The sequence below is a fragment of the Coloeus monedula genome, assembly GCF_965178545.1.
Source record: "Coloeus monedula genome assembly, chromosome: 2".
Taxonomy (NCBI): Eukaryota; Metazoa; Chordata; class Aves; order Passeriformes; family Corvidae; genus Coloeus; species Coloeus monedula.
The window spans coordinates 35,325,756-35,352,113 of record NC_138782.1 but is presented as its reverse complement, the minus strand read 5'-3'; the positions used below and the strand labels follow the sequence as shown (position 1 = coordinate 35,352,113).

Below are 26,358 nucleotides of genomic sequence, written 5' to 3'. Positions count from 1 at the left end.
AGAGTTTCCATTTGATAAAATGTTGTTCCAGTATGAATTACAGATTTGTCCCTAATGTGCACTTTGTTGGGTTTTGCCATCTTCTTCTAGTAATTTGCTTAATTTTCTTGCTATCCCAATGGTGTTCAGTATCATACAGCTATTAGTAAACTGAGCACGGTCTCAAGTGTCCTATAACATGAAAAAAGGCTCTTTCAGCTTTATTGTCCATGAGGTTCAATCAAGCTCTGAACTGACTGAAACTACAGGCAACATAATCCTGGTGTATTCTATCTAAATTTGTATTTCTGTCTTAATGAATCTCTCTTATATAAGACAGAGAATATCTCCTAAAAAGTTTTGATATCCATGTGATCCAATCATTAAAAAAAAGCCTTTATGGGTTTTCTTTCTATGGGATCATTTCCTGAGCTACCTAATATTTTAAAGATAACAGAAAAATGCAACACAGGTCTTCAAGCATAGGTGAATGAGGCAATATGTGAAAAAAGCAGGTATAAGGAGATATTAGAGAGCTGTATTGACAATTACTTCTTTAGACTATTTATTACTTTCTTCTATTTCCTGCTGCATAGAAATCTAGTTGTACTGTCAGAACTCTGCTGTGATGCTATTACAGCTTGTCCTTCAAAGGACATTTTTATTATTCTCACTAAGAGCTTTTGGCTGGTGTTCCTATCTTTGACCCAGTCTAGAGCAGTTTAGTGGCTAATACCTATCTCCAAAATTGCAGCTTTCTTATTTTCTTTTTTCTTTTTCCCCCAAGGAATGGGGCACTGGAAGAAGATACGTTGCTCTTGGAAATGTGCAGATCTCACAGCATGCATTTATCATGGTGTAAAGTTTGCATTTTTGGACAAAAAAAATGTTTTGTTTGATTCTTTAACTGAGACAGGCTGCTTTTTCTCAGTTCCATCCAGTAAATCAGGACAGTCAGTGTTGCCCATTATGCTTATTCTGTTTGAAATTTATTACCTGTGCATCCAGTATTTCCAAATAAATATCAGTGAAGCAAAAGGACATTTTGTCTCTTGCTTACCATTGCTGTGCACTGCTCACAGAGGGCCGGCTAAAGCTGGACAGGAACATGGGTAATGTGGCTGCTCCCCTTGTGTCTTGTGTGTGCTCCTTACTCCTGTAATCCTCTTTGTGATTTACTGACTGAAAACAGCATGGGATCTATATATTTACCTTGCACTTTGAGCCAGAAAGTGGTCTCAGCTTGGCTAGTTTCTCTGGCTGCAGTGCTGATTCCCTGCTCGGAGGAACTAGGAAGTTGTTCCTGTTTGCCGTACTTCTCCCACTGTTGTGCTCTGTTCTCACATGCATCAATGCATCATCTGCACTGTGTGTCTGTATTTAGTGTAGGAGAGGGCAAAATACATCAATGGCTTGCTGCATGTTTTTATTTGATTTCTGTTGACTGTAGGTATATGCTCATCACTCTGTTTCTGACCTCTGAAATTACAGATCTTGTCTCGTTTTTGATTTTTTGTTGATTTTTTTGAGTTGCTCTGAAAGTGCTGTAGAACAGGTTTCTCTGCTGTTGAAATAATCAATAATAAATTGTAAATCTGTAAGTAATAATCCTGCAGAGCAAAATGATGCAATATTCTGTTTGAACAGATAAACTCAGTTCTTTCCAAAGAAGCATGGCATATTCAGGTAACTGAATACCTGAATATCTGCTGAATGCGAGGCTTAATGTGAATAGATTTAGACTGGATATTAGGAAGAAATTCTTTACTGTGAGGGTAGTGAGGCATTGGAACAGGTTGGCCCAGAGAAATCGTAGATGCACCATCCCTGGAAGTGTTCAAGGCCAGGTTGGATGGGGCACTGAGCAATCTGATCTAGTGAATGGCATCCGTGCCTGTAACAGGGGGATAGGAACTAGATGATCTTTATGGTCATTTTCAATCCAACCCATTCTATGATTCTATTTTCTTCTCATCTTTTTTTTTTTTAGTTGCTGTGGAAGTCCTGTGAACAGGTTTTCCTGCTGTTGGAGTAATCAATAATAGATTGGAAATCAATAAATAATAAGCCTACAGAGCAAAATTATGGAATATCCATTTTGAATGAATAAACTGACTTCTTTCCAAAGCAGCATGGCATATTCAGGTAGTTGGATCTCCAAAACCCAAAGGAAAATAGAAGGTTCTTTCTCCAGTAAAACTAACATCATTATCATTTGCTTTCTTTTTAATACTTGCCATACCACCACTATGTCTTAATTAAGAGTCATAGATGTTGCAAAGAGAATGTGATTGGTTCTGGTTTGTTACTGGTCCCTCAGATACTTGACAAATAGTATCAGTGTACAGCATTATCAGACTTGAAAATTTTGGATGGGTTCTAAAAGTGTTCAGGGAACTGGAGGCATGTAGGAATTTGCTGCCAGAACACAAACTGTACACCACTGCACACAGGATAGAAAATCATCCATAAAAGTGTGTGCAAAAAAAGAGACAGCTTTTAAGACCCCTTCTGCTACCTTGAAGCAAATACTGTGGTGAATAGACAGTGCTGGTGACGTGTGCTTACACGAGCCCATGGCCTAGAGATAAGACTCAGTAGCCTAAAAGTTAAGCTGTTGAAATTTACAAAAACTGTTTGGGAGGATCTCCCAGAAACTGCATCACAAATAACTCACCTGGCAGTTGTCTTGCCTTTAAAAAAAAAAAAAAAATTAAAAAAATTAGTCACAGAGATTAAAATTGTTTCTAGGCACATCTCTATAAAGCCTGTTTGCGGTGATCTACCCAGTGGTAGTCTGAAATAACCAGTAAACTTACATGGATATAAAAAAAGCAGTAAATCCACCACTTTCCCAAAAATTTGATTTATGTTAGGCTGAAAGAAAACTTGTTCATTAAACCCCAGCTGAATCTCTGTGGGGGAGCTAATGCAACACAGTCTATTCTGTCGTTTTCCACAAGAACTTGCTGGCAACTAATCTTGGTCAGTGATGTTAACAAATGGAGGCAGATTCCTCTCAGAGGGATTTAGTTATTAGCATACCCCATCAGATCAATCTTTTTCAACTAAACAATTAAAATAACAACATTAAAATAATCCTAAAAGTGTTTTCCCAATACGTGATTCCACCCACACACACACAGTTTGATATTGCACAGATGACAGTTCCCCTCTAGAAAAATGTCTTCCTTCAGAACTGCCTCAATTCCAAAAGGTTCCCAAATGGAGCCCAGTCACCTCCTGTTTGAAAGTTGGAATCCTTTCATGGAAAACTGGATTTAGTATTGTCCTGTGAAAGAGACACACAGTAAATCAGGCTGGAAATACCACGGCATAAATCTCCATGAGTTGGGGTAAGGAAGGACAATCATTTCAGTCATTCTATATAAGACAAATGACTCTGCAGTTCAGAATAAAATCTCATCTTTCTATACCCATAAGTCATCAAGCAGAACAAAACAGTCTGACAAAGCATTCCTTCCATATGAATGTGCAGCATTAATGTCATCACTAACCTTTTCAGATTTTGATATTGTCGTCATAAGCATCAAGGCCTGGTTTAGAAGTCATCATGCAGTCACCTTTCTTAACTTTTCTAAATAAACAGCAGCCATCAAAACAGTGAAATCATTGACATTTCCCTGGAACTGCTCAGTGGAAAACTATTAATCCTTGCATGAGGGAGGTGTATTGGGCAGGCAGTGTCTGCAAACAGAATTGTTAAGTGTGTCTTCAGAGAACTGTAGAAGTCATGAGAATCATGGTATTGGACAGGCAACTTTTTCTAATCAGTATGATGACTTATTAGGCATTTCTTTCAAATGTAGTGCTAGAGAACCTCTCAAGAAATAGCTGAGGAAATTCGGCCTGTTTAGCCTGGAGAAGAGATGACTGAGAGGGGAGCTCATCAATGTCTATGAGTATCTCAAGGGAGGTGCCAAGAGGATGTTTCCAGGCTCTGCTCGGTGGTGCCCAGCAATAGGACAGGAGGCAATGGGCAGAAACTGATGCACAGAAAGTTCCACCTGAACACGAGGAAGAGCTTCTTTACTGTGTGGGTGACCCAGCACTGGAACAGATTGCCACAACAGAGAGGCTGTGGAGTCTCCCTCAGTGGAGATACTCGAGAACTGTTTGGACACAATCCTGTGCCATGTGCTCTAGGATGACCCTGGTAGGAGGGAGGCTAGACTAGATGACCTCCAGTGGATGCTTCCAGCCTTACACAGTCTGCGATTGTGTGTTCCAAATTTTACTGTTACAGTCCAGAGGCAGAAACATGATGTATTAATTCAATTACAAGTTTTCTTCCTAGGGGCCTATACCAGGACCAGATCTTTACAGGAGACATTGCTTCCATGTTGAAGCAGCCAGAAGCCTATCAGTGATATATCACAATATATAGCCTATCAGATATCACAAATATCTAAGATGGTTACTCAGGAGAAAAGGACATAGAGCAACAGCGGATTTCTAGAATAGATTTTCATATTGGCTGGCCATTGTTCTGGGACTGCCTGTGTACCATTTTGCTGAATTGCCTTACCTATCTAAACTGCTTGGATTTCTAGCTTACCTCAAGGTCCTGTACACTGAATTTAATCAAGACTCAGTCAAAAATTAATTAGCATGCCTTTGGGCCTCTGCTTACACCAAGAAGATAGGCTTCTAATTCTGATCAGGTAGTCTGGCAAAGCTCAACAGTTATAGCAATAATTCATATGCAATGTCATTGTCCCAGTTTGTGTCTCCAGCATGCCTGCTACCAATCTCTATTCACTTTGCAAAAGGAAAACTCACTCTGTGTGTCAGTAATGTTATAAATAATGCATCCAATTAGTCAACTACATACTGTTGCATTTCCCTGAAGGCCATGGATCCAAAAGCCCCAAAGAAACTGTGTGCTTTGAGAGAAATGTTTCAACATAAATATTGCCCTTACTCTGAGATCAGCCCTTTGCACTCTCCTCTCTCTGTTGTACAGCAGAAGACATATGAAGGCTGCCTTTTGCAGCATTACATAGGATGAGAACAAATGCTAAGAGCTCGTGCTGTGATTTCCAGCTGCGTGAAGAGAATGCGAGATAAGGGCTGACAGGACAGGCTCTGGTGCAGGGAGGATGGAAAGAGGCTGCGGGAGCTACACGCACATGCGTGGTGAGGGAGAGTCCAGGCTTTTCAGAAGCTAGCAGGGTCTTCCACTTCACCTGTTCGTTTTGTTATGGTTCCACTGGAGAAGTGAATTTTTTAATGTCATGTGAATGATACCAAGACTGAAATGTGGTGCAGCTTGCCAGCAGTGAGATGGGAGGCCAACACAACGTGATCCTTTTCTTTCCAGCCTGCACTTTTCTTTGATAAAAGGAACAAAACAGTGTTTCAAAAGAGAAACAGAATCAAATTAGAATTCACATTAATTAAATTTCCTGCAGTAAAACAAGAAATAAATCAAACATGATCCTGGAAAAATGTTTTCTTGCAGTTGCAAGCTTCCATTTCCCCTAAAGAAGACACTTTTGCTTGCTTTGAGGGGGTAATGAAACTGTAAACTGAAAAGTCATTTGAAAATGATAAATTAGGCTGTGATTATGCCAAGTGATATTAATTATGCTGATAGATTATATGGCAATGAATTTTTAACTGATTCAGTTCTGCCTTCTGGCTTGATCTGACAATTAGCCATGTGTCAGGCTCGGTTTGTTAGCAAGCTTCAACAGCAGTAAAAAGCCCAAATTGCACTCAAAATCCTGTGGTAGGGTCTATGTAAACATCATCACAGAGTGGTCCATGGTTTAAGCAAACTATATTTGAATTTTTTGTACAAAAAAATTATTTTTGCTGAGTTTTTCATATCAATAGAGCAGGTGGCTGAAAAAGGAAAATCATCATGGGGCCTCTTTCTAATGTGATGAGGACACAGGGGATTTCTGGTTTTCTGCTTTGAAGTTGCATTACTACCTCTTCATCACAAAATTCTTTTTAAACCACACCATTTTAAAACAAGCCCCCCTTCTGTGTGAGTGTCTAACTTGCTTTGCATCTCAGCAGCGGTACTTTTCAGCAGAAATTAAATGCTACGTCTATCTTTTTTTCTCAGCATGATTTTCTTAAGATCAGGGTGCTATGAAAAATAATGGTGAGGCTGAAATGAAGTGGAAATTAGTAGAGCATCACTGCAGTTTTGCGTTCTTGGCCTATGGACCACTGGAAAAAGAAGGGAGCACAAAAATTAGCAGCTCCTCAAAGATCTTCTCTGCCTTATCATGGCAGCTTTTTGTCGTTAGGTAATATTAGTAAAAACAGCATAAGAAGTTGTAACTTCCTGGGACTTTTATTCTACAAGACCTACAGATCCAAATCTATCAAATGTACTTTCTAAAGGTGAAAATTATAGATCAGTGGACTGCTAGTGGCTGACAATTCAAATTTATCAGCTTCAATGGGGTATAGTCAGCCCGCTTATACCACTTCCTTTCCTTTGGTGAAGACGTGTCATGGCTTTATACTGACATTCGGTGCCAATTCTGGGTGCACTCTATATCAAATGCATCACCTTTTCTTGGTCACATGCTAAGATTTATTTTCAGCACAGTGGATTGAGTGACAGTTTTCCATTTTCAGTGATGAGATTGAGTTCCTGGCTTAGGATGAGATTGCATTCTTTTGTCAAGTGGAAGGACTTCTTTTCTAGTTCATTAGAAATTCTACCTGGTAATTAATTTCAATTTACTTAAAACCAGCAGGATAGAAAATTAACCTTTAGCCTTAGATGACAGAAATGTAAAACCTACACAGCTATAGGACATAGGCCAGGCACAAGAGAGATCAAAGTGCAAGACTCACAAAGTGATCAATTGGAGAATGGTTGAGAGGTGAATGTAGGATTTTAAAAATACCATTGATTCAATGAAAGTGTATATGGAAAACAGGAAAGTTGCACAATTAAACAATGAAACAGTTACTCTCAAATTTAATGTGTTTGAATTCTCTAAGTAATATTCAAAAGCAGTTTGTGGTTGTCAAAATAACAGGGAATTCAAGTAAGAACATTTATTATGCCCTAGATGATTTCTGACATCCAAAGATGCTGTTAATTTAGATTTATTCACTTTCTGATAGTTTAAGCTAGACAGAGTTTTATTAACTTCCTGGGGAAACATTGCTTTCCCATTTGTCTTAATGTTTTCTATTTAGTATTTCCCAATATCAGTGTAGCTCCCATTTTCTTAGCAACATGAAAAGAAAAAGTGGAATTTGGAGCAGAAGCAGGACTGTGCTGCATTTGGATTTCACTGCATTACTTTTGATTTTAACATAACAAAGTGTGAAGTCTCTGTACTGTATTACCAGCCAAGCACAGAAGGAGGGATTTTGTCTCAGGAATGTAAGGGTAGGTTGCAGTTTCTAGTGAAGTGTTAGCTGAGACACATGCTTTTGCTGTTGTGGTGGACTGTAATACCTGCAGAGGTCTTGTGAGAGAGGGGCCAGGCAGTGCTACAGCCTTCTCAGTCTCCTCAGCATCAGGTTGCACACCTGGTTTACATCAAAATGACGGCTGCCTGAATGGGGTCATACACTGAGGGCATTTGTGATTAGCACTACCCCTGTCAGCCTCTTCCAGTAAAGTGTGCTACAACAGTCACAGCACACAACTCTGCACAAAGAAACACTTTTACCTTTCTCACATCTCTGACTCTCTCCCTCCTGTTGATGGTCACTCCCATCAGAATGCCCTTCTCCTCATGCACTTGCTGCCCCAGGCCACCACTCGCCTGTCACCTGTGCCTGGCATGGGATGGACACGGCAGGTTTTGGTAAAGAGAGGTAAAGAATAGCTGCACAGAGGCAGCCTTCAGTGGTGCTGTGTGTGATTGGGAAATACTCAGTATTAAAGGATACCACATGTAAACATAAGGGAGGTCTGCAGTAGGGATTGGGTAATCCTGATAATGAAGAAGAAAGTATGTTTGGAGCGTAGGCTAACCGGGTAATTAGAGCATATTTTATGAAAAGATGAGAGTACCACTCGAAATATCTATGGTTTGTGTTAAGCTGATAATGAATATGTTGTATATTATTCTTTCTTTTGAAGCTAGTGAAATCTTAGGTCCTTTTAGGCTTTAGTAATTGATTTATCAGTATAGAGTGCTTTTTGTTACTCCATTAGTTCACCCTGTTTTGATTCTGGCTTTGCTCAGTCATTCATTTAGGAACTCGTCATTAAAAAAATCAGAGGCTTGAATGCACAAATATAAATACATTTTCAAACACAGACAAATGACAGATGCATGTACTGTCCTATATACCAGAAGTCTACTTAGTAAATTTTGTGTGCAATAGGCTACCTGTAGTTAATCCAGAGTTTCTCTAGCACAGGCAATGGATTCCTGGCACCTGCCAGTGGCCAGACCTTTTGGGCAAGTGGCAGTTCATGCCTGAGGAGAGCTGCCTGTTGTTTACAGGATCAGTTTCAAGTGTGAAGAACTGCTAAAAACTTCTTCTTTAAACAAGGGCTTTTCTAAAGCTTCCTGCTACATTTGCCACGACTCAGATATTGCAAGCTGTGAACCAGATTGTGTCACTGTTATGTGGGTCAAATAGTACCTTGCCTACACAGTGGGGTTGTCTCTCAAAGGTAAATATAAAATAAGGTAACTATAAAATGTAATGTCTCGTCTGCACAGTGGAGGGTAGGGACACATCGTACACCCTCTCTGGCCCACAACCCAAAAGTACCTGGAAAGTCCTGCTAACACCGTTTCTCAGTTTGGGAAACTTACAGTGTTCTGTGTCCACAACTTGGATTGTTCAGGTTCTTTTCCCATGTTTTTTCCTCCTTTTTGCATAGGATGCCTATGAATGTACATGGGGAAAAAATGGGCAAAAATTCCTGTTTGTGAAATGCTGCTTTTTGTCCAATCTAGTAAGGAATTCCTCGTCATAAAAATTGCTATTTTTCTTTCTAGGCCGTATTTATTACTTTTCATAGCTTAACTGAGTTCTGTAGTTAAGACCATCATTGTACACTGGGAGGAAGCTACATTTCTTGAGCCAAGTGTAATTATTCACTTTTCTGATGCTTTAAGAAAGCCCTTATTGGCAAGAAAGTCCAACAGTAATTTGGTAGTCTTTAACAGTTGCTCTGCACAAATGTAAATGGCATGGGGAAAAACAAGGAATACCAGCTCCTATATTTTTCATTCTTAGATTAGAGCATGCATGGTAGTTCTTACCAAAGAGGGGAAGAAACCTGCTTAAGAGAGGACACAAAATTCTCTATGCAGATAACCATTCCTTTCCCCAGTCCCTGGCACATGCCCTGGAAATGTCACTCACAAGAATCTGTACAACTTTACCATGCAAACATTTCAGTTGCATTTTGAGCTAATCAAATTTGTGACTCTATATTTTCATTTCACATTTATCTTCCTTAATTTTATTAAGGTTTTGATTTTTTGAGATCTCCTTCACTTTAATTTTTCTGTGACATTTTCATTACTGTATTAATTGCTCTTAAAACTCAGGATGAAGAAATAATTCCCTTGCCTTAAGAGCTCTTCCGTGAAGGATTTTACCTTAACAGGTACCTCAAACGATGCTTAGCAGCAGGTTTCCGTGATAACAAGCCAGGGAGCAACACTCAGATTTTTATTCTTACAATATAGATGTTTTTTCTGCTTATCTTCTGAGAAAAAAAAAAAAAAAAGTCTGTAATGACAGCAGCTCTCAAATGGAAGAAAGTCTTTTCCCTTATCTAGGTGTCATACCACTTCATACTGAATCTGTCACTAGCACATCCTTGCTGCTTCCTATGCCTCCAGGATTATAGGCTTCATGATTAATAGGAAGAAGAGAAGTTTCTCCTCACCTCAGAGTATGGGAGTAAAACTAGGCTCCATGTAGAAGGTGCTTCTGAAACAGGGGGGTTTTTGTCTCCAAACTTATTGGGCCTGTTATACAAGAAAGTAGATTGGTGAGGTTTTTTACTGCATGTGTGTATTGTTTGCATTTCAAGGGGATGTATCATACCTAAGCTGAGAGGGTCACAAAGTGACAGGCTGACATCTAAACTGGTTTCTTAAGGAAATCTGTTTGCACAACAAGCATCAGGGTCGCTGTCTGCCCTCTTCCTATAGCTTTGAATCTACTGGTCAGGTTGAGTCAAATTTGAACTTAAGTTTATAAAGGCTTAATGAAAACAGGCAGCTGGGAAAAGAGGATATCTGTGTTTTCCCAGCGAGGGAAAGGACCCCTGCCTCTATCGTGTAGCAGGGAATCCCCATGGGGAAAAGCTCTTATCACAGCTTCAGAAGCAGGCAAAGCTTTGATCGGTGCTTTGAGAAGCCAGCTGCAAGACGCAACACCTTGGGAAGGCAGGGTTCATTACTGCGCTGTAAACACATCTCTGGGTGGCTTCACTCCAGCCCGTGGTTGGAGCGTATTCCCTGCGGGCGGTGAGCGGCCGCGGCTCCCGCAGGAGCCGCTGCCACGGGAGGGACGGCCAGCTCCCTGTGCTCCCCGTGTGCTCCTGGTCGTGGGAGAGGCTGGCGCTAAGGCGTGGCTAATGCTTCTGTTGGCGCTCAGGCTAGGTGGTGACCTGTAAAAATGGCATTTAACAAAACCCATCAGTGCCCCATGCCTCCTCCCTATCTCTGTGCATGAGGAACCACTTAGGCAGAAGGGCAATCCCTTAATTCACAGGGAGGGGACACACTGCAGGCACTCCGGTTGCGAGGAGAGCTGCTCATGCAGATGCAATCCTGGCAGCTTCTCGTGTGCAGTGAGGACACTTTTATCTTTACTTTCAATAGAAGGGATAAAGTGGAATAGTAATAATGGGACTGATAAATGAAAGGAAAACTGTAACCACATAATTATGTCAGAATCAACTAACAGCCATGAAAAGCCGATTAAACCACATTATGCAGATAGATGTAACAGAGTACTATTAACAAGTCCTCTGCAATGGCATTCCTGGCAATTAAGAGAGCTGTATTGGCAGCACACAGTGAAAACAGTGATAATGTATAGTTAAAAATATTTGGAGACAAACAGTGCCCAGACTACAGGGACAGCCTAGAGCTGAATACAGGAGCATCTTCAAAGATACCAGCACCCAGGGGAAAAATTAAAGATATTATTCCAAATAGACTCTTCAGCTAGGATGTTGGTCATATTTATATTTAGCATCAAAATTAATATATTGGCTTATCCAGAAATGAAAGGCTTCAGTGCAGTATGTCTGTTTTTTCCAACTATCCGCAAATTTCAATTTAATCTGTGCAGGATAAAAGACTAAAGAAGCTTGCAGAGATATTCTGAATTAGGCAGTAATAATATTAGGTGTTGTTCCTGTGGTTGCAGCTATTTGGCAAATATTTAGGAATGAGATAGCTCAGTGTTGTGTATTCTTATGTGGTATTTCCAGGTTGGGGACCTGAAGAATGTGTCACCCGTCAAATTTCCTTCTCACCAGAGTATTGGTATTTGTCATTTCTGCTCACCTACCACAGAAAGAGTCAAGGTTCAATTCTCTCCTTTGCTTTCCCTGTGCCCACTCCTGCAGAGTGGTTCTCATCTGCAGTCAGGGAGGATTGCACTGGAACAAGCGCTATCGTCAGTGCAGGGTTCAGAGTTCCCACAGGCTTTACAGAAAGATACGCTTTTACCAGGAACCATGTGACTGTGGAGGTCTCATCTGAGGGAATAACATCAGTGGGAATATTTTGGTGTGAAAGGGTAATAAGCATGCTGGAGAGTTCATATTACCCCTATTTTCTTCGTAAGGCTGGACAGACTTCTCAGGCATGCTACCAAGAGAGCTTGCCTGCAGAAACCCCGCACAGATCCTTTAAATATTTATCCTACATATGGTTTTCCAACAGATACATGCAGATTTTCTTCTTGCTTTGTTTTAGGAAATGGCTGAACTATTGTGAAATGCAGGTAACAAGAGGTCAATAGCATCCAGGCCCACACCAGTCCTTTCTTAAGCTGTTCTAAAGCAAAGGAAGGGAAGAGAGTGAGCATGTGGTTACACTTTGGTTACAAAAGCCAAACAATATCTTCAAAATTAAATTCTGTCAACAATTTAGGTACTACGCATGTACAATTAATGAAATCTCTGCCAAAACAAGATTTATGATGATCAGGAGACATGCCTTGACTTAAATGAGAAGTGGAATTGTGCCTGTTGAAGACTAAAGAATTTAATTGTACTCTGCTGTCTGTATTTACTTGGACTATTTTTCCTCATAATTTATATGTGAGAATGTTGATGCTTACAGAGTACTTTCTTTCTGTGGGAAAAAAGTATCATTATCTCCCTTTTAACATGTGAAGAAACTGCCACCCAGAAAACCAGGGTACCCAAGGTGAGGTTTTTGCATTCTTGCTGCATACATCCATAGATCCATCAGCAAAAACATCACTAATGATCCAACTTTTAATTTCACAGATGAAGGAACTTGGCGTCATTGTATACAACTGTAGCTGCCTGGTCCTGGATTTACAAAGGATATTTGCCCTGTATAGCTCATTAAGGTACAAGAATAAAATACCTCCAAGTTGGTCTAAGAGACTCTATGGAGTGTACGATACTCAAAATAAGCTGACGCTGCAGCTGAACGAGACGAAATCGGAAGCTTTTGTGTCGGTAAGTTCTGAAATCAGTTCCAGAATGGAGGGGAAGGAAAGAAACTTACTTAACCCACAACATCTTTGGAAGACCTGGAAATTTGACAAATCACAATATTGTTTTTTAATTCTGATTTCTATGACATGCAGTTTGCCAGGACTGAAGATGCTGCTGGATTTCATTTGAGCATTATTCAAGTTCCCTTTCTCTGTAATGTTCAACACTTTCCCACTCATATTCAGAAAACAATACAGAGACCCCTCAAATCAGATTCTTTTACTTACATTAATAGGTAGAACATGAATGCCTTGAGAGTAAAGGAACCATTAATCTGATATAGAAAATGATACAGAATAAGCTTGGTATCAGAGCTTGCATTTTTATCAATGCAATTTAAAAGGATTCACACTGTTGCAAAGCATTTGTACTTCTGTACAAGATCACCTACTTCAACTTACGAATGACATTTTAAAACTTCTAAAACTCAAGCAGTGATCCCCATGGAAGCACTGTCTGTGCATGTATTTTTAATGGAAAGAAATGGAGCAGTCCTCCATCTCAGCAGCTATGTAGCAAAACTGGAAAAAAGTACCCAGTGAGATAGAGATGTTGGAAGATGAGGAGTATCATTCATTTTGGGAGTAATTATGTGAGTGTAAACTACCTCTTCGAAATTGGGAATATAACAAAGTTGCTAAGAGTTATTTTCCGTTCTCTATAAAACAAGGGGAAAACCCCCATTGCTTTATAGCCTCGTTATGTCTAAAACAACACAAGGCACGTAGCCCACTGTTAAGTTGTACAGCCACTGGCACCAGACAGTGCAGATGAGTGGTTATACAGGGCAAGCTTCCCCTTTACCTGCTGGGAGCCAGGCAATGTTTTGCTGTTCAGGATTTTTCATACTCCTACAGTCAGTGGAGAGACAGAGAACTATTTTGGAGTGAAAATGTGGAAGTGCCTAAGACAGCCATAATTAATAGTGGTTTGGAAAAATGGACGCTTCCATTGATTCTGGAGAACCTTAAGGACTAGGTGAAATGAGAGATGGACTTTTGGACAGTTAGATAATGCACTGAAAAATTAAATCCTACTCCTTTCTAAGAAATCTGTAAGAAATGGAGAAATCCTGCTGAGAGTCGGTCCTGGAGGGGAAGACAGAATGGAAAGCTGGTTAAGGCCTAGTTTAAGGAATCTGGGACCCTAGACAAAGGCAGATGGAGAGAGACTCTACAGAAACTTCTTATTTTCAGTTTGCAGTGTTCACTTCCTCTCTGTGATTTTTCCTTTCCTATGGGCAAGGAAGCCTCTTCTCTTGAAATTTCACTTCAGAAAAAAAAGGAAGGACTCAGTGGTATTCAGAAGCTCATATCACTGAAGTCCAACTCCAAGAGCTACCTGAATTTGTATCCACAGCCACTTGGGCTTGTTCTTCCTTCCTGAAAACAGGCTCTTCAATAAATTTCTCACCTACTAGAAAATTCTCAGTGTTTGCCAGCATGACCCTCTGAAGTGCAGTCTTGGCTTGGGACTGACTAGGTGGAGCAAGTGTTAATGCTGCTGTGTGTTCCTGAACTAATGATCAGAAGGAAGTTCCCAGGAGCCAGGCAGTTCCCTTGCTGCCATTGCAGTCCTGCCTGGGGCAGAGACAGGCTGCTGCCTCCCTGTGGTTTCGGGATAGCACATCCCCAAGTAGGGGCATGGAATGGTGCTGTTCCCAGACAGAATAAAGGCCTGTTTCTGGTAGGTGAAGAGGAGGAACAAGTGGGTACTTGATCAGAACAGCAAGTGCTACACAACATGGAGACAAGTCCTAGACCAGTCCAGGACTTGCAGGACAGGGATCAGCTGTGCCGCAGAGTAACAAGCGGAATGTTGAAGCCCAATGCTACAGAGAGAATTTTTGCTGAAATTTTCCTTCTAATTATCTTCAAGAAGTCTTTCACTTTCTGATATTTATATTGAATGTATCTGAAAAATACAATGCATAAGAATTTCTTTCTTCAGCTGTTCTGTAACTTAAAAATTCAAGAGAATAATACAAGTGTTAAGAATAACATCTTGGTGCAATAACCTCCAAAAAGTTTCAGATAATTGACATAAATTATATTTAATTATTTAACTACCTTTAAATTACTTTACACTTTTTTATTGAGTCAAAATTCATTTTTTTGGAAACATATTTCAATGTTAGTGCTATATAAAACAAACGTAAAACACAGTCATTGAATTTTTTTGTTACACTTGGGAATCATAGCTTAGTGTTGCTTAGCAACAAACTCATCTTCCAGACTGACTGATAAAGTGTAAGAGGTTTAGGTTTTTTAGTGTTCAGGAATGGATCTGGAATATGGGTCTTGAAATCTTGCTACGGTTAATTTTCTAATATTTTCTGTACTTAGTTGTAGTAAATCCTTAAGAACACCAGTCAGTAATAAGAAACCACTGTGACAGGCAGTGTATTGAAATTAAGGAAGACTAATAAAACCCCTGGGATCTGTCCCTAAAGGAAACATACCCATCTGGCTCTCAGCTGCAACCCAAGCAAGTTGAGAAGGTGATAGAGTGGCAGGAAAACACCTGTTCAGCTGGGTTAAAGTGCCTTCAACAACTGCTGCCCCAGGAATGGTGGTGTTGCCTGCAAGCAACTTGAAAGGGGAGGTTCCCTTTTCTCTCCCTGCTTGTGCAGGACAGTAGAAAGTCCTGGACACATCTGCCACAGACGAGCAATTTCCGCTGACTTCCCCTTGCCTTCGACAGCCCCAGACAGAAGGCAGAAAAGCTGAGATCTGGGCTTGCCACTTACCAGCTCAGTGCTGGGTAGTTTATACCTGAAGCTGTGTTTGTTTTAAAGATAAGTTTCTTGCAAAACTGCAGTATCTCCCTGCAACTGACATAAACCACTTCATTCCTGCTCACAAGTGAAGCATCAGGCTCCTGTGGCAATAACATATGAACACTCCATCTTATAAGAACCCGTCCTGGGGCTCTTTGGAACAAAGTTCTCTGAAAGGTAACTTCAATTACAGCTTCTTTGATGACAGCAGATGTTTTGAAGTCTGTGTCTTCTGCATTTTACCCACAGTTACATCTAAATGGTGGGGCTTTTGAGGGGCAAGTAAGCAAATAGCTCTCCTTTGTAGCTTTGAGTATTCTAGCAGGACAGCTGAAGGCATTAGTTAATAATCTCTACTAAAATAATGGATACTACTTATCATCTCAAGAAGACTGAGGGAGAGAGAAAATAAATCAATTATTTTTAATGCCGTACTTGAACTTCTCCTTTCACAGAATTCACCTAAACTCTTCTGCCCCAAGGACAGAGTCCTGGATATTGAAGCTATCTACAGTGTTATTGATGATGCCAAACAGTTTGTGTACATTGCTGTCATGGACTACTTGCCCATTGTCATCGACACCAATGCCAAACGGTGAGTGTCCAAGTCCAGGACTAGCTGGTTACTGTAATGCCACTAGGGTCTGCTGGAGAACATGAACCCACAGGAGATCACTTACTACTGTGCGCCCATTTCTTGGGGCCCAGTTCTGCTCTTATTGCAATCAGTGAGAGTCCTGCCATTGATGTAAATGGGAGCAGAATTGGGACCTAAGAAGACATTTCCAGTTCTGGGTCCTAAACTTTGGATCTGCCTGTTGAAGGAGATCAGAAATTTCCTAGTCTGACCATCTGCAAGTGGCTGGGACCCAGGAATATAGCAGTCTGCTTATACATTAATCCTATTTCTTACACTATTATATTGACTATCCTGAGACCACAGAGTGTGTGTGTGTGTTAAGGGAGAAATAATATGTTGTGACTTGTATACAGTGTGGGAAATGTCATTATCTTATTGGCATACACATATAAATGAAAATTCCCAATTCAGCGTAGATAACATTTGAATTATATCACATTTTGGTTAACTGAGAGTTGCTAAAACCAAATGAAACCACATAATTTTTAAACAGCCAGTTTGGATGGACCATTAAAAAACACTCATGGCCCAAAACTGGAGCCAGAGTGCATCAAAACCATCCAATTCAGGAGGCAGGTATCCACTGGTCCCTCCTGGTCTTGATAACGCTCAGAATTTATTTAGAATCTAGCAAAGCCTGCCATTCCATCTATGCACTTTATTTGAACACAGTTAAGCCAAACAAGGCATGTGATTATGTACTTTTTTCTACTTAGAGCTGTTCTGCTCAATTTTTTCAAAAAAATAATTATCATACAACTGATACCAAGCATAAACTGTTTGAAGTCCATGAGAGAGTTTTTCCAATAAACTCCTTGTGTACAGCCTCCATTACAGGGAAAGAATCATGGGCAGTGCTGTAGGAACCTCAGTTTCACAATACGTATCCCTCCTATTTCGCCTGTATGTTGGAAAGGATGTTAGTATGTAGAAGCACTACAGTGTTGCAATTTATGTTATCTCCTGTACTCCTCCTTACTTTATTCTCATGCTGGAAGAATTCAGCAGTCTGCTGGATTAGGGAGATCCACGGAAGGCACCTACATGAATTCTTCAGTGCTTTTCCTACAGCATGGCTTTGTGTTTGAGGCACTGCCCCAGCTTCTCTACCTTGCCATCTCCCAGTTCCTGCTTCTAAGTTTTTTTCTGGCACAGTAGAGCTCACGTTTCATTAGCCCAGATGCTTTGATGCTGCTGGAATGTAGAAAACATGCATTTTTCTTTGTTTAATTCTGCCTGCCCTGACCTGCTCCCGCCAAATGTCAGGAATACAAACCTAGCTATCAATTGTGAGAATAGCTCTGTGGAAGCCACCATCCCATTCCTGGCAGAATTTCTGCAACCCTCCTCAGGAAAACACATAGCATCCTCCTTAAGCCACCCATCTCATCTGCTGCTCCCGAAGGACGCAGGCACCCTGCACAGCAGCTCCCAGTTCCCCACGGAGGAAATTACGGAGGGCATTCCAGTCCCCAGCCTGCACGGTCCCAATGCACTGGGGTTAAACAAAGGATGTCAGGCGGGGAGGGCTCCAGTGTTCCAGCTCCCTGTGCACGAGCTGTGGCAGCGCTGTGTCGCCGTGTCTGGGCTGGCCAGCAGCGCCCTCTGGCTGCGGCTCTCGGGCACGGGAGCGGCTCTCCCAAATTTAAAGTTCTCCGCAAATACTGTCTTCTTTCTCCACAGGTACTGGCCATATTTAGATGGGAAGATAAGAGAAGCATTAGTTTTACGAAGTATTAAAGTACGGCTTCTCATAAGTTTCTCAAGAGACACAGATCCCCTTACTTTTAACTTCGTTTCATCTCTGAAAGCTATTTGCACTGAAGTTCCAAGCTGTAGTTTGAAAGTTGTAAGTATAATCCATATTCCTTTGAAATATAAGATATTCCCCACCCCCCAGAAAAAAAAGAATCAAGAAAACTTAACTGAGAATTGTTCTCTGTTAGTATCAAAGTCTTTAAATTTAACTGAATATCAGAAAATGTAATGTATTGAACATAATTCACTCCTAGTAGTAACAGAATTCAAAATTAAGGCAGAAAAATACAGTGGTACCAAAAGGCATTCGGTGTGATGGAGAGCCCATTGTAAAACACCACATGTGGTCTTTCACAGCAAAGCCAACAGAGTGAACTGTGGTCATGGGTCATGTTTATATTGTGAGATGAGTAAATCTGACAGCACAAAAATATGGTTTAGTCTGCATTCATGTAACCTTACTGTTAACCTGTGTAAGCATCTACTTGTCCTTCAGTCAAGTGCGAAGTACAAGAAAAAATAATGAAGACTTTAAATTTTTAAAATTTAGAGTACAAATTCAAAATTGAGAAGACTAGAAACACCACTCTGGGGCCACATTAGACATGCAGGAGAGGAAAGTGAGAAATACTATACTAATGTATTAGAGAACAGAATATATGGTAAAGTGCTACTTTCAGTGTGATACAGTTCCTTTTATAAAGTTGAGGCACACTGGAAATCAGCCACCTTGGATCTTGGGGGTTTTTTTGTGGGTCTTTCTGGTTTTGTTTTGTTTTTCCAGGTAACAGTTCTAAATAATCTGCTGAATTATTTTGATTTCCTAAATTGACAATCCCGTAAAATCCTTCTGGCTTTTTGAAAATTGACAACAATTCTAAAAAGGAAGTACTATTTGTTATACACACAGTAAGTGGTATTACGCATAGCTAGAAATAAGGTTTTTTGTTACAATGTATGTTGTTATTGTAAGTTTCCTCAGTAAAAAAACAGCATAAAGTGTAGTTTTACGTAAAAAAAAACCCATACATAGTTGACTCCATTTAAGCCACTTCACTTCTGAGTAACTTCTAGCTTGGTCCATATTTATCATCAAAATTCTATTTAGGTATTCAGAAATTTTTTTTCAAGTGGTACCTAATACTATATCCATTGCCATCTATTTACAGCAGGTAAAATCTTTTGTACAGAATTTATCTTGTCATGAACTAAATGATAAAAGGAAAAAAAACCTACTTGTCGACATCTGTCCTAGGTAAATAGTCCAGCTAGAGTTTCTGCAGTTAGAAAATACAAAAACAAGTTCCAGTAAAAAAATCAGCTGTAGAGAGTTGTAAAGGTACAACAATAAGTCAGTTCCCTCTATGCTGTGCATCACATTTCCCAGTCTGGGTGAGCCACTGCCTTAAATAAACCTTGGTACAAGTGATAAGCCAGCGTTGGAGTTTACAGGTATCAATTTGATTTTGACTGAAAACTGTGCCATAGGCTACATCTCAATACTCTTTTAATTCAAAAAGCATGTCAGATGAGCAACTTCTTTTTAAAGCTGCATTTCTTTTGTATTCATCTGTTATAGCCAGGTTCAAAATGAAAAAAAAGTGTGTGTGTGTATGGAGGAGAAAGAATAGGTTAACAAGGTAAAAACTAGATTACCTATTGAACTATTGAAAATTCTCCTTTTCCCTCTTAGTTCTGCTTTGGCTATGAGAAGATTAACCTCAGTACACAAAATACTGTCTGCAGATGTGTATTGTGTGGGTTTATATATAAAACCATTGCAATTTTAAGAGAAATCTGTTACAAATTCTGATTGAAATTTTATTTAAAATTGCTAGGCTGCTGCAATACCTCTCTATGTTCTGACCAAAATGCCACACACACCTGCACCACATGACCTCCTATCCCCCTGTTGTTCTGTTCTTTTGGGGATAGTATGTCCAAGTCCTACAAAGCATACTCAATAACTTCTTATTTTTCATTTAGTTTTTCATCCCTGTGATATACCTTGATTGTTTTCCGTTTTGTTGTTGTTGTTGTTGTTGTTGTTGTTGTTGTTGTTCTTATCCCTATGGAAAGACCATTTTGGCTTGAAAGTTTCCAGTGAGTGCCAATGGCTGGCTGCAGCTGCAGGGTACACTGGTTTGCCAATGGTCTTCCTGGAGAAGGAGATGCAGATGTAATTTCTCTGTTAGATGTGAATCTCCTCCTAATTTCTTCTGGTCTCTGACCAGGCAAATAGAAGTTTTGGTATTGTCCAGCTGCAAGTGTAGAGTTAGAAGGAGGGCACTGTAACCCTGTTACACCTGGCAGGGTCCTGATCAAAGCCAGCCACCAACTGCTGCATGTGAAGTTTTCAGTCTGCTGTGGAGGGCAAGGATGGCAGGGACTGCAGGGCATGATTTCCTAGCTGTGAACACTGAGTTGTAACAGTGTGCACTATATAGAAGTGGGGTGTTTTCTCTTTTGCCAAAAAATGTTGAAAATACTGGGCAACTAACAAGGTCAATGCAGTTAGAAAACAGTCCCTCATTATGCATTTTCTGCATCTCAGAGTCTCATTCACATAAGCATTAATAATTACTGGATTCAACTGAAAGTGTTTTGAGATTGCAAACTCAATACAAGTACTCTGAAGAAAATGATCCCTGGGAAGAACTTGCACGTAGAAAGCTGTTTGAGGACTAAATGCTATAAGCACACAGCCAAAGGGCAAAGAGTGACCTACGGGATGCTCTGTCCTGTGCACTGAACCACATGTGGTCATGAAATTAAAGCTTGAATCAGAAAGGGCAGACTCAAGGTGAAGAGCTCACCATTGTGTTTCTTGGGACCTTAAATCCTGTATTCCCTAAGTTTTGTACTTGACCCTGTAAATGCATCTTGAGTGCACGAATGCCTGGTGTAACTCTCAAAGGAGCAGCAGGAAGGGGCCAGCTCTGCTTGGTGCTGAACAGAGAAAGGTGTGTGCTTTTAAAGGGCCTGCAGAAGTTATGACCTAGAACTAAACTGTCTGTAGACAACTGGAAAACACAAAGGAGTGGCATGGAACAGACATCTACCTACAGCACAAGGTATTCTTGAGCCTCCACATGAAGCTATTTTTGAGCTGTGCAGGTGTATTCTTGCTCATTTTTGTCTGGTACTGATCAGACAAGGAGTGCATATAGCTCTAAAATGATAAATAAATAAATAAGTAAATTAAACTTGTTCATACTTCACCCTCCAGGGTAGAACAGATGCATTTTCCTCTTGTTGCCTGGAAAATTTGATCTCTTCATGTCAAATTTAAGGCTGAGAAGCTTCTAAGTTTCTGAAATGTCAAGTTTCCTGTTGGGGGCTATGCAATATGTGATTGCAGAGGTATTAATTCAGCTGTTGCTGTGTCTGCCAATCCCGATCCTGAAGCAGACTTCAAACCCTAGTGGCCCTTGAAAAATGAGGAAATGAGCTAAACACAAGTTCCTGGCTCTTACCATGCAGAACAGAAAGATGGGGGTTTTTTGTTCATTTCACAGCCTTTACTACCTGGCACTGTATTGCTTTTAGTATGAAGTAGCCATATACTTTGTATAGTTCAGAATGGCAAAGCAGGACTATCACAAACTATGAGAATTTAATTAGAAATACATTTTATTAAAGTTAATGCTTGGCATTTTATTAGACTTCCTGCTTGGCAGTAAAAACTCAAGCTGTTCTGTAGCACCAACTCATTTTCAATAAAGATTAGAGAACAGTCTGTATTTTTTTTGTCTCTTATAGAGCAATTCTCATTAACCCGTGCTTCCTTCTATTTTATGGCAGAAATTCTTTGACCTTGAGGAAGAGAGTGCCTGCTTTCTTAAAGAACAGAAGAACACTTCCCTTCCCAAATTGAATCGTAACAAATACATGGTGACTGATGGAGCTGCGTATATTGGTAAGTAACCACATCTCAAGAAATTCTAGTTTGTATCCAAAGGCCTTTTGTCTACAGCTGATAATGTTTTTTAAGTGAAGATAATAGTTCATTTCTCGGGGAATCTGGATGATGACTGAGCTTTGAGCCTCTTCTCAGTTAAAACTTTTTCTTCCCCTACGAATCAGTTTCCCAAGACCAACATTCTGTTTTCAGTATCTTAAAACACAAATATAACACAATTTATGAAGCAGGCATATTAATATACATTATTAGCATATTCTCTTGGTTCTGCAAGCCAATGAAGATGGAGTGTTCTCCTTTCCCCATGTGATCACTAAAGCTATGGTCAATCCTGGCAAATACTGTACAGATGCCATTCATCCTCATCATCCAAAGTCTTATTCCACTTACTATAATGATATTTCAGACACTCTCCTAACATTAGGTACATATCTAACTGGTATTTTGGGTTGAAGATGTATTTAAGTAAAGGTGCTATATGGCACCTCACAAAAGTTCACTACCACTCAAATGCCTACTGATTACAGGCTGAAAAATACCTTTAGAAAAATCTGAATTGTGCATAAGCTTATGGGATCAGAAAACCACTATTGAATTCAAAAGCAACTCATGGCATTTTAAAAAGCCAGGAGAGAAGACATGCATTGTGGTCTGCTGCAGCTCGATGCTTTAGGGATCTTACAGATGCACTGCCAAGGGCTGACTGCCTGTGAGGGCAGAGGCAGTGAGGGAGGGCAAAGGCTGCAACCCAAAAGCAAGGCCCACACACATCAACAGTGGGACAATCCCAAGTTGTGTAGAGACACAACTAAAACCTACTCCAAACAGCCCACCCTGATGGGCTCGAAACACACACACCTCATAACCTATCCAAATCTTTTTTTTTTACATCAAATACTGCAGCTCATTCCTCACTCATCTCCAGAAGGTTTTATGATACCCACCCGCCCCTCCCAGAAATAATTTTTTTCACTCCATTTTAAATTCTTTTACATAGCCAGATCAATTCTCAGTCCCTTGGAACTCATCTACACAGCTTAGATTCTTAGCCAAGTTGGGTTTTTTCTTTCCCATTGTCGTTACATCCTCAGCTACATATAAGTAAAAGAAATTATCAAAACTCTGTGAAATTAATACAAATGGATGCTAAGGACCTGGTGTATCTTTTACTGGAAAGCATAGGAAAAAATGTCCTTTATGATGAGGCTTCAATTTATCATCCTTGACAGCTTTAGAATGCTTAACATTTCCTGCTGAAGTGAGAGCCTTTTTTGTCCAAAATACTGCATGTCTTTTAAGTGTACAATTATATTATTAATATTAATTAAATTTTAGTTAATTAATTAATATTAAGTGTATAATTATATTAAAATACCTACAGTTTTAGTGAAATAAAAAGAAGTAACTGAAACACTTGGTTTACCTGTTTTCCATTAGTCCAATTACCCTTTTTGCCCTGCTGTCCCCAGGATTCAATGTGCTAATTGGCTACATTAGATTTCGACAAAGGTGGTAATAACTGGCATAAACCAGTAACATCTATTTTTCTTTCCTCAGAGAGTATCTATCAATGGGTAACTTGTAAAAGATCTATTAGTTTGGAACTTGAAATTGTTTATCCATCAAAACAAAAAAATTATTCTTAGCACTGAAAAGGCCAGTGAGGAAAGTAAATGGAGTAATAATACAATAGATGTGAAAGGAAGAGCAAATTAGTTTTGAATAAATAGAAGAAGCTGTTTTCACTTCTGAAGGCTTAGAGCTGTTAAAACTTCCAGGAACAATCTTTACTACGCATGGTATGTATTGGAGCTTTTTCTTCCCTGCTAGTATTAAAAAAACCCCAACAACTGATTTCCATTTCTGCACTGGGGAAAATGGTAGTGTTTCATCCTGGATTGCCTTTAGGGAGATCATTTTTTTTTGTTTGGTTCTTTTTTTTAATGTTAGAAACTCACTGTTTATTCCTGCCTTTGCTTGCAGGTAATTTTGATTGGGTAGGAAATGCTTTTACACAGAATGCTGGAGCTGGCCTTGTTATCAACCAAGCAGACGCGGGGAACAGCACAAGCATCATTAAGCAACTCAAGGCCGTTTTTGAAAGGGACTGGTATTCACATTATGCCAAAAGTTTACAACCAACAAAAATCCCAAACTGCTTTAACCACAAACTTACTAAGGGAACTTCAAATAAGACTGCCATGAGCAATGTGAATTAGAAAGACTATTTTACCGTTTAGTATTGCAATGAAGAATTACGTTGGGGTGTAGCCTTCTTTCATATTTACAGACAAAAGACTTAAAGAAAAAGCAAAAAAAAGTTTGGTTTGGGGGGGGTGTTTTTAGGAAAAAGCACACTTGTATTAAATCTGTCTAACCTATATTCTCTATATGAATTATTTAAGACTTTCAAATTTGTTACTTCTGACACTGAATGTCATTTCCGCTTCCATGTGAATTTTAATGTTCCACATTTGAATTTATCAGCATGTGTCAATGTTTCTGTTTTAGGACTTTCCCCAATTGCCAACCTGGCTAGAACAAACCTTGAGGCAAAATGAAGATTCAAGCTATGAAATGGCATTCTAAGATCAGTTATTATTGACATACAAATAGATGGTAGGTTTACTGTAATAGAAAATGTAAAGGACTAAGCAAAGTTTCACCCATATAAATAATTCCCTTTAAATAACTACCTAGTCATAAAAATACTTCCTGGTTTTGAGCATTTATTTTGAGTATCACTATTCCATGTCTTCTAACTAGCCTTAAAATACATTAAAGTTACAGGACTGGTAATTCATTCATCTCCTGACAGTATGAGAAATTTTTGAGGGGTTGGAGTTGGCCTCATCAAGTTTGTCATATTCCCTAAAGCCTCTCAGATTTTTTTATCAAAGTACTGTGGATTCCTTTCAACAGAATAGTTATTTCCAATTACATGCATTTCATCTAACAGTGAAAATCTCTGGATTAATAGCTAAAACCTAGGACTGATTTTTTTAAATGTTTTTGTAATCTCAAGAAAATTTCTTCCCCAAGTTAAATATTTATCATCTGTGAGTCAGCAGATATGTGATGACTCATTATCAAACCAGTGCACATCTCAAAATCAAATACTGCTTTTTCGAAAGGTCAGGGGTTATGCAAAATCATGCAATAATTGTCGTTAAATGATCATCTAGTAATTTTGTTGATTTTTACACCTGAAGAGTTTGCTTTCTTAACTTATACTTTAAAAAGAAATAAAAATTGTGAAATGACATTTTTTTGTTAAAATGTCATCCGTATAGGTAGATACATCTGCATGGACAGAAAAGTGATGCTTTCATTTAGACCACAGTTTTTAGTTGGTGTCAAAAGTGTGCCTCTACAATCACAACTCAGTTGCACCAAGAAGCAACTGTTCTATGAAAGTGTGAATTTACTCTTTGAAGAAATACACAGAAATGTTTGATGACAGATTTTTCTCCAGTCAGAGATGTAATACATAGTTTCATAATAAAAATATTTCACTACTATGCCTCTGCTTCCATTGAAGAAATATAGCCATGAAGGCAAACTGCATTCTGCATTTCATTAAATATTCACAGAACCTTTTCGAAAATAATGACTTTTCTTCTCATTTCCTGCTGGCACACTTCAAAAGCAGAGGGCAAAAAGAGAAAGAAACCTAACCACATTGCAATGTATTACTTTAATCTTAAGAAGAAGTCAGAAACCCACCTTGACTCTCAAAACATAGGTTACACTTATAAGGTAAATAATTAAAATTTATTTTAAGGTAAGCACAGCTTAGGAAATTCTAATAAATCAACATATGCACAACTTCAAATTGTCAGCTAGAGACACCATTATGACCCCAAAAGGCACACTTTTGACAAAGAATCTTTGTTTCTTTTGCAATTGCAAAGATTTACGTCGTCTTACTGAAAATAATGATAAAACAAAAAATTTTTAGGATTGTCAACTTTTACAGAAAATATTTTGCACAGCTCCAATGTCAATAACATTTTCTGATATTCAGATAAACACATGCCACGTATTAGTCTCACACACACAGCAAAGTATATAATCCGACATACTGATAAGAAACAACTATTTAAAAAGAAAATGGTTTTCTGAGTTGCTGAGGAAAGATCTTTGTGAGGAGAAATTTCTGGGTTTTCTTCCTTCTGTATATAATTTAGAGTATGTATAGCAAGTATGGGAGAAAGATCCCCAGCACTTAACTTACTTGTTGTGGATATTTTGTTTTGTTTAAGAAATGAATATAAGTCCAGATTAATTTCTGGTGAAAATTTCAGCTGAGTTATACCACCAATAACTTTAGTCTTATGAGTCAAAAAAACCCCCACAAAATGAACAAACAAAAAGCCCACCACATTTTTAAAAGGTGGTTGAGACAGTTGTACAGTGTCTGAGGTCCCCATGGATGGGTGATCTTAAAGTTTGAGATAAACTTAATACGATGTCCTTACATAAAACAAAAAAAAAACACTTTCTGGAGTTGTTAATTGTAGCACCTAATGGCAATAATATACAGTAATCAATCAGTGTAGGGGGTTTATTCCCTCTTGCAT

The 26,358-nt window shown here is 39.2% G+C and overlaps 1 protein-coding gene across 2 annotated transcripts in view; it reads left to right on the top strand.

The window, feature by feature from the left end:
- PLD5 (phospholipase D family member 5) overlaps positions 1-23,994 on the top strand; it is a gene marked incomplete at both ends in the record, with an annotated part of 173,749 nt that extends 149,755 nt beyond the window's left edge. For both annotated transcript variants that reach the window (XM_082276932.1, XM_082276933.1), the window contains 5 exons: positions 12,440-12,637; positions 15,911-16,050; positions 17,779-17,944; positions 21,658-21,772; positions 23,759-23,994. In XM_082276932.1, the coding sequence (XP_082133058.1) occupies positions 12,440-12,637; positions 15,911-16,050; positions 17,779-17,944; positions 21,658-21,772; positions 23,759-23,994 (855 nt within the window). The remainder of the gene's footprint in view (positions 1-12,439; positions 12,638-15,910; positions 16,051-17,778; positions 17,945-21,657; positions 21,773-23,758) is intronic.
- Between the last annotated feature and the right edge of the window lie 2,364 nt (positions 23,995-26,358).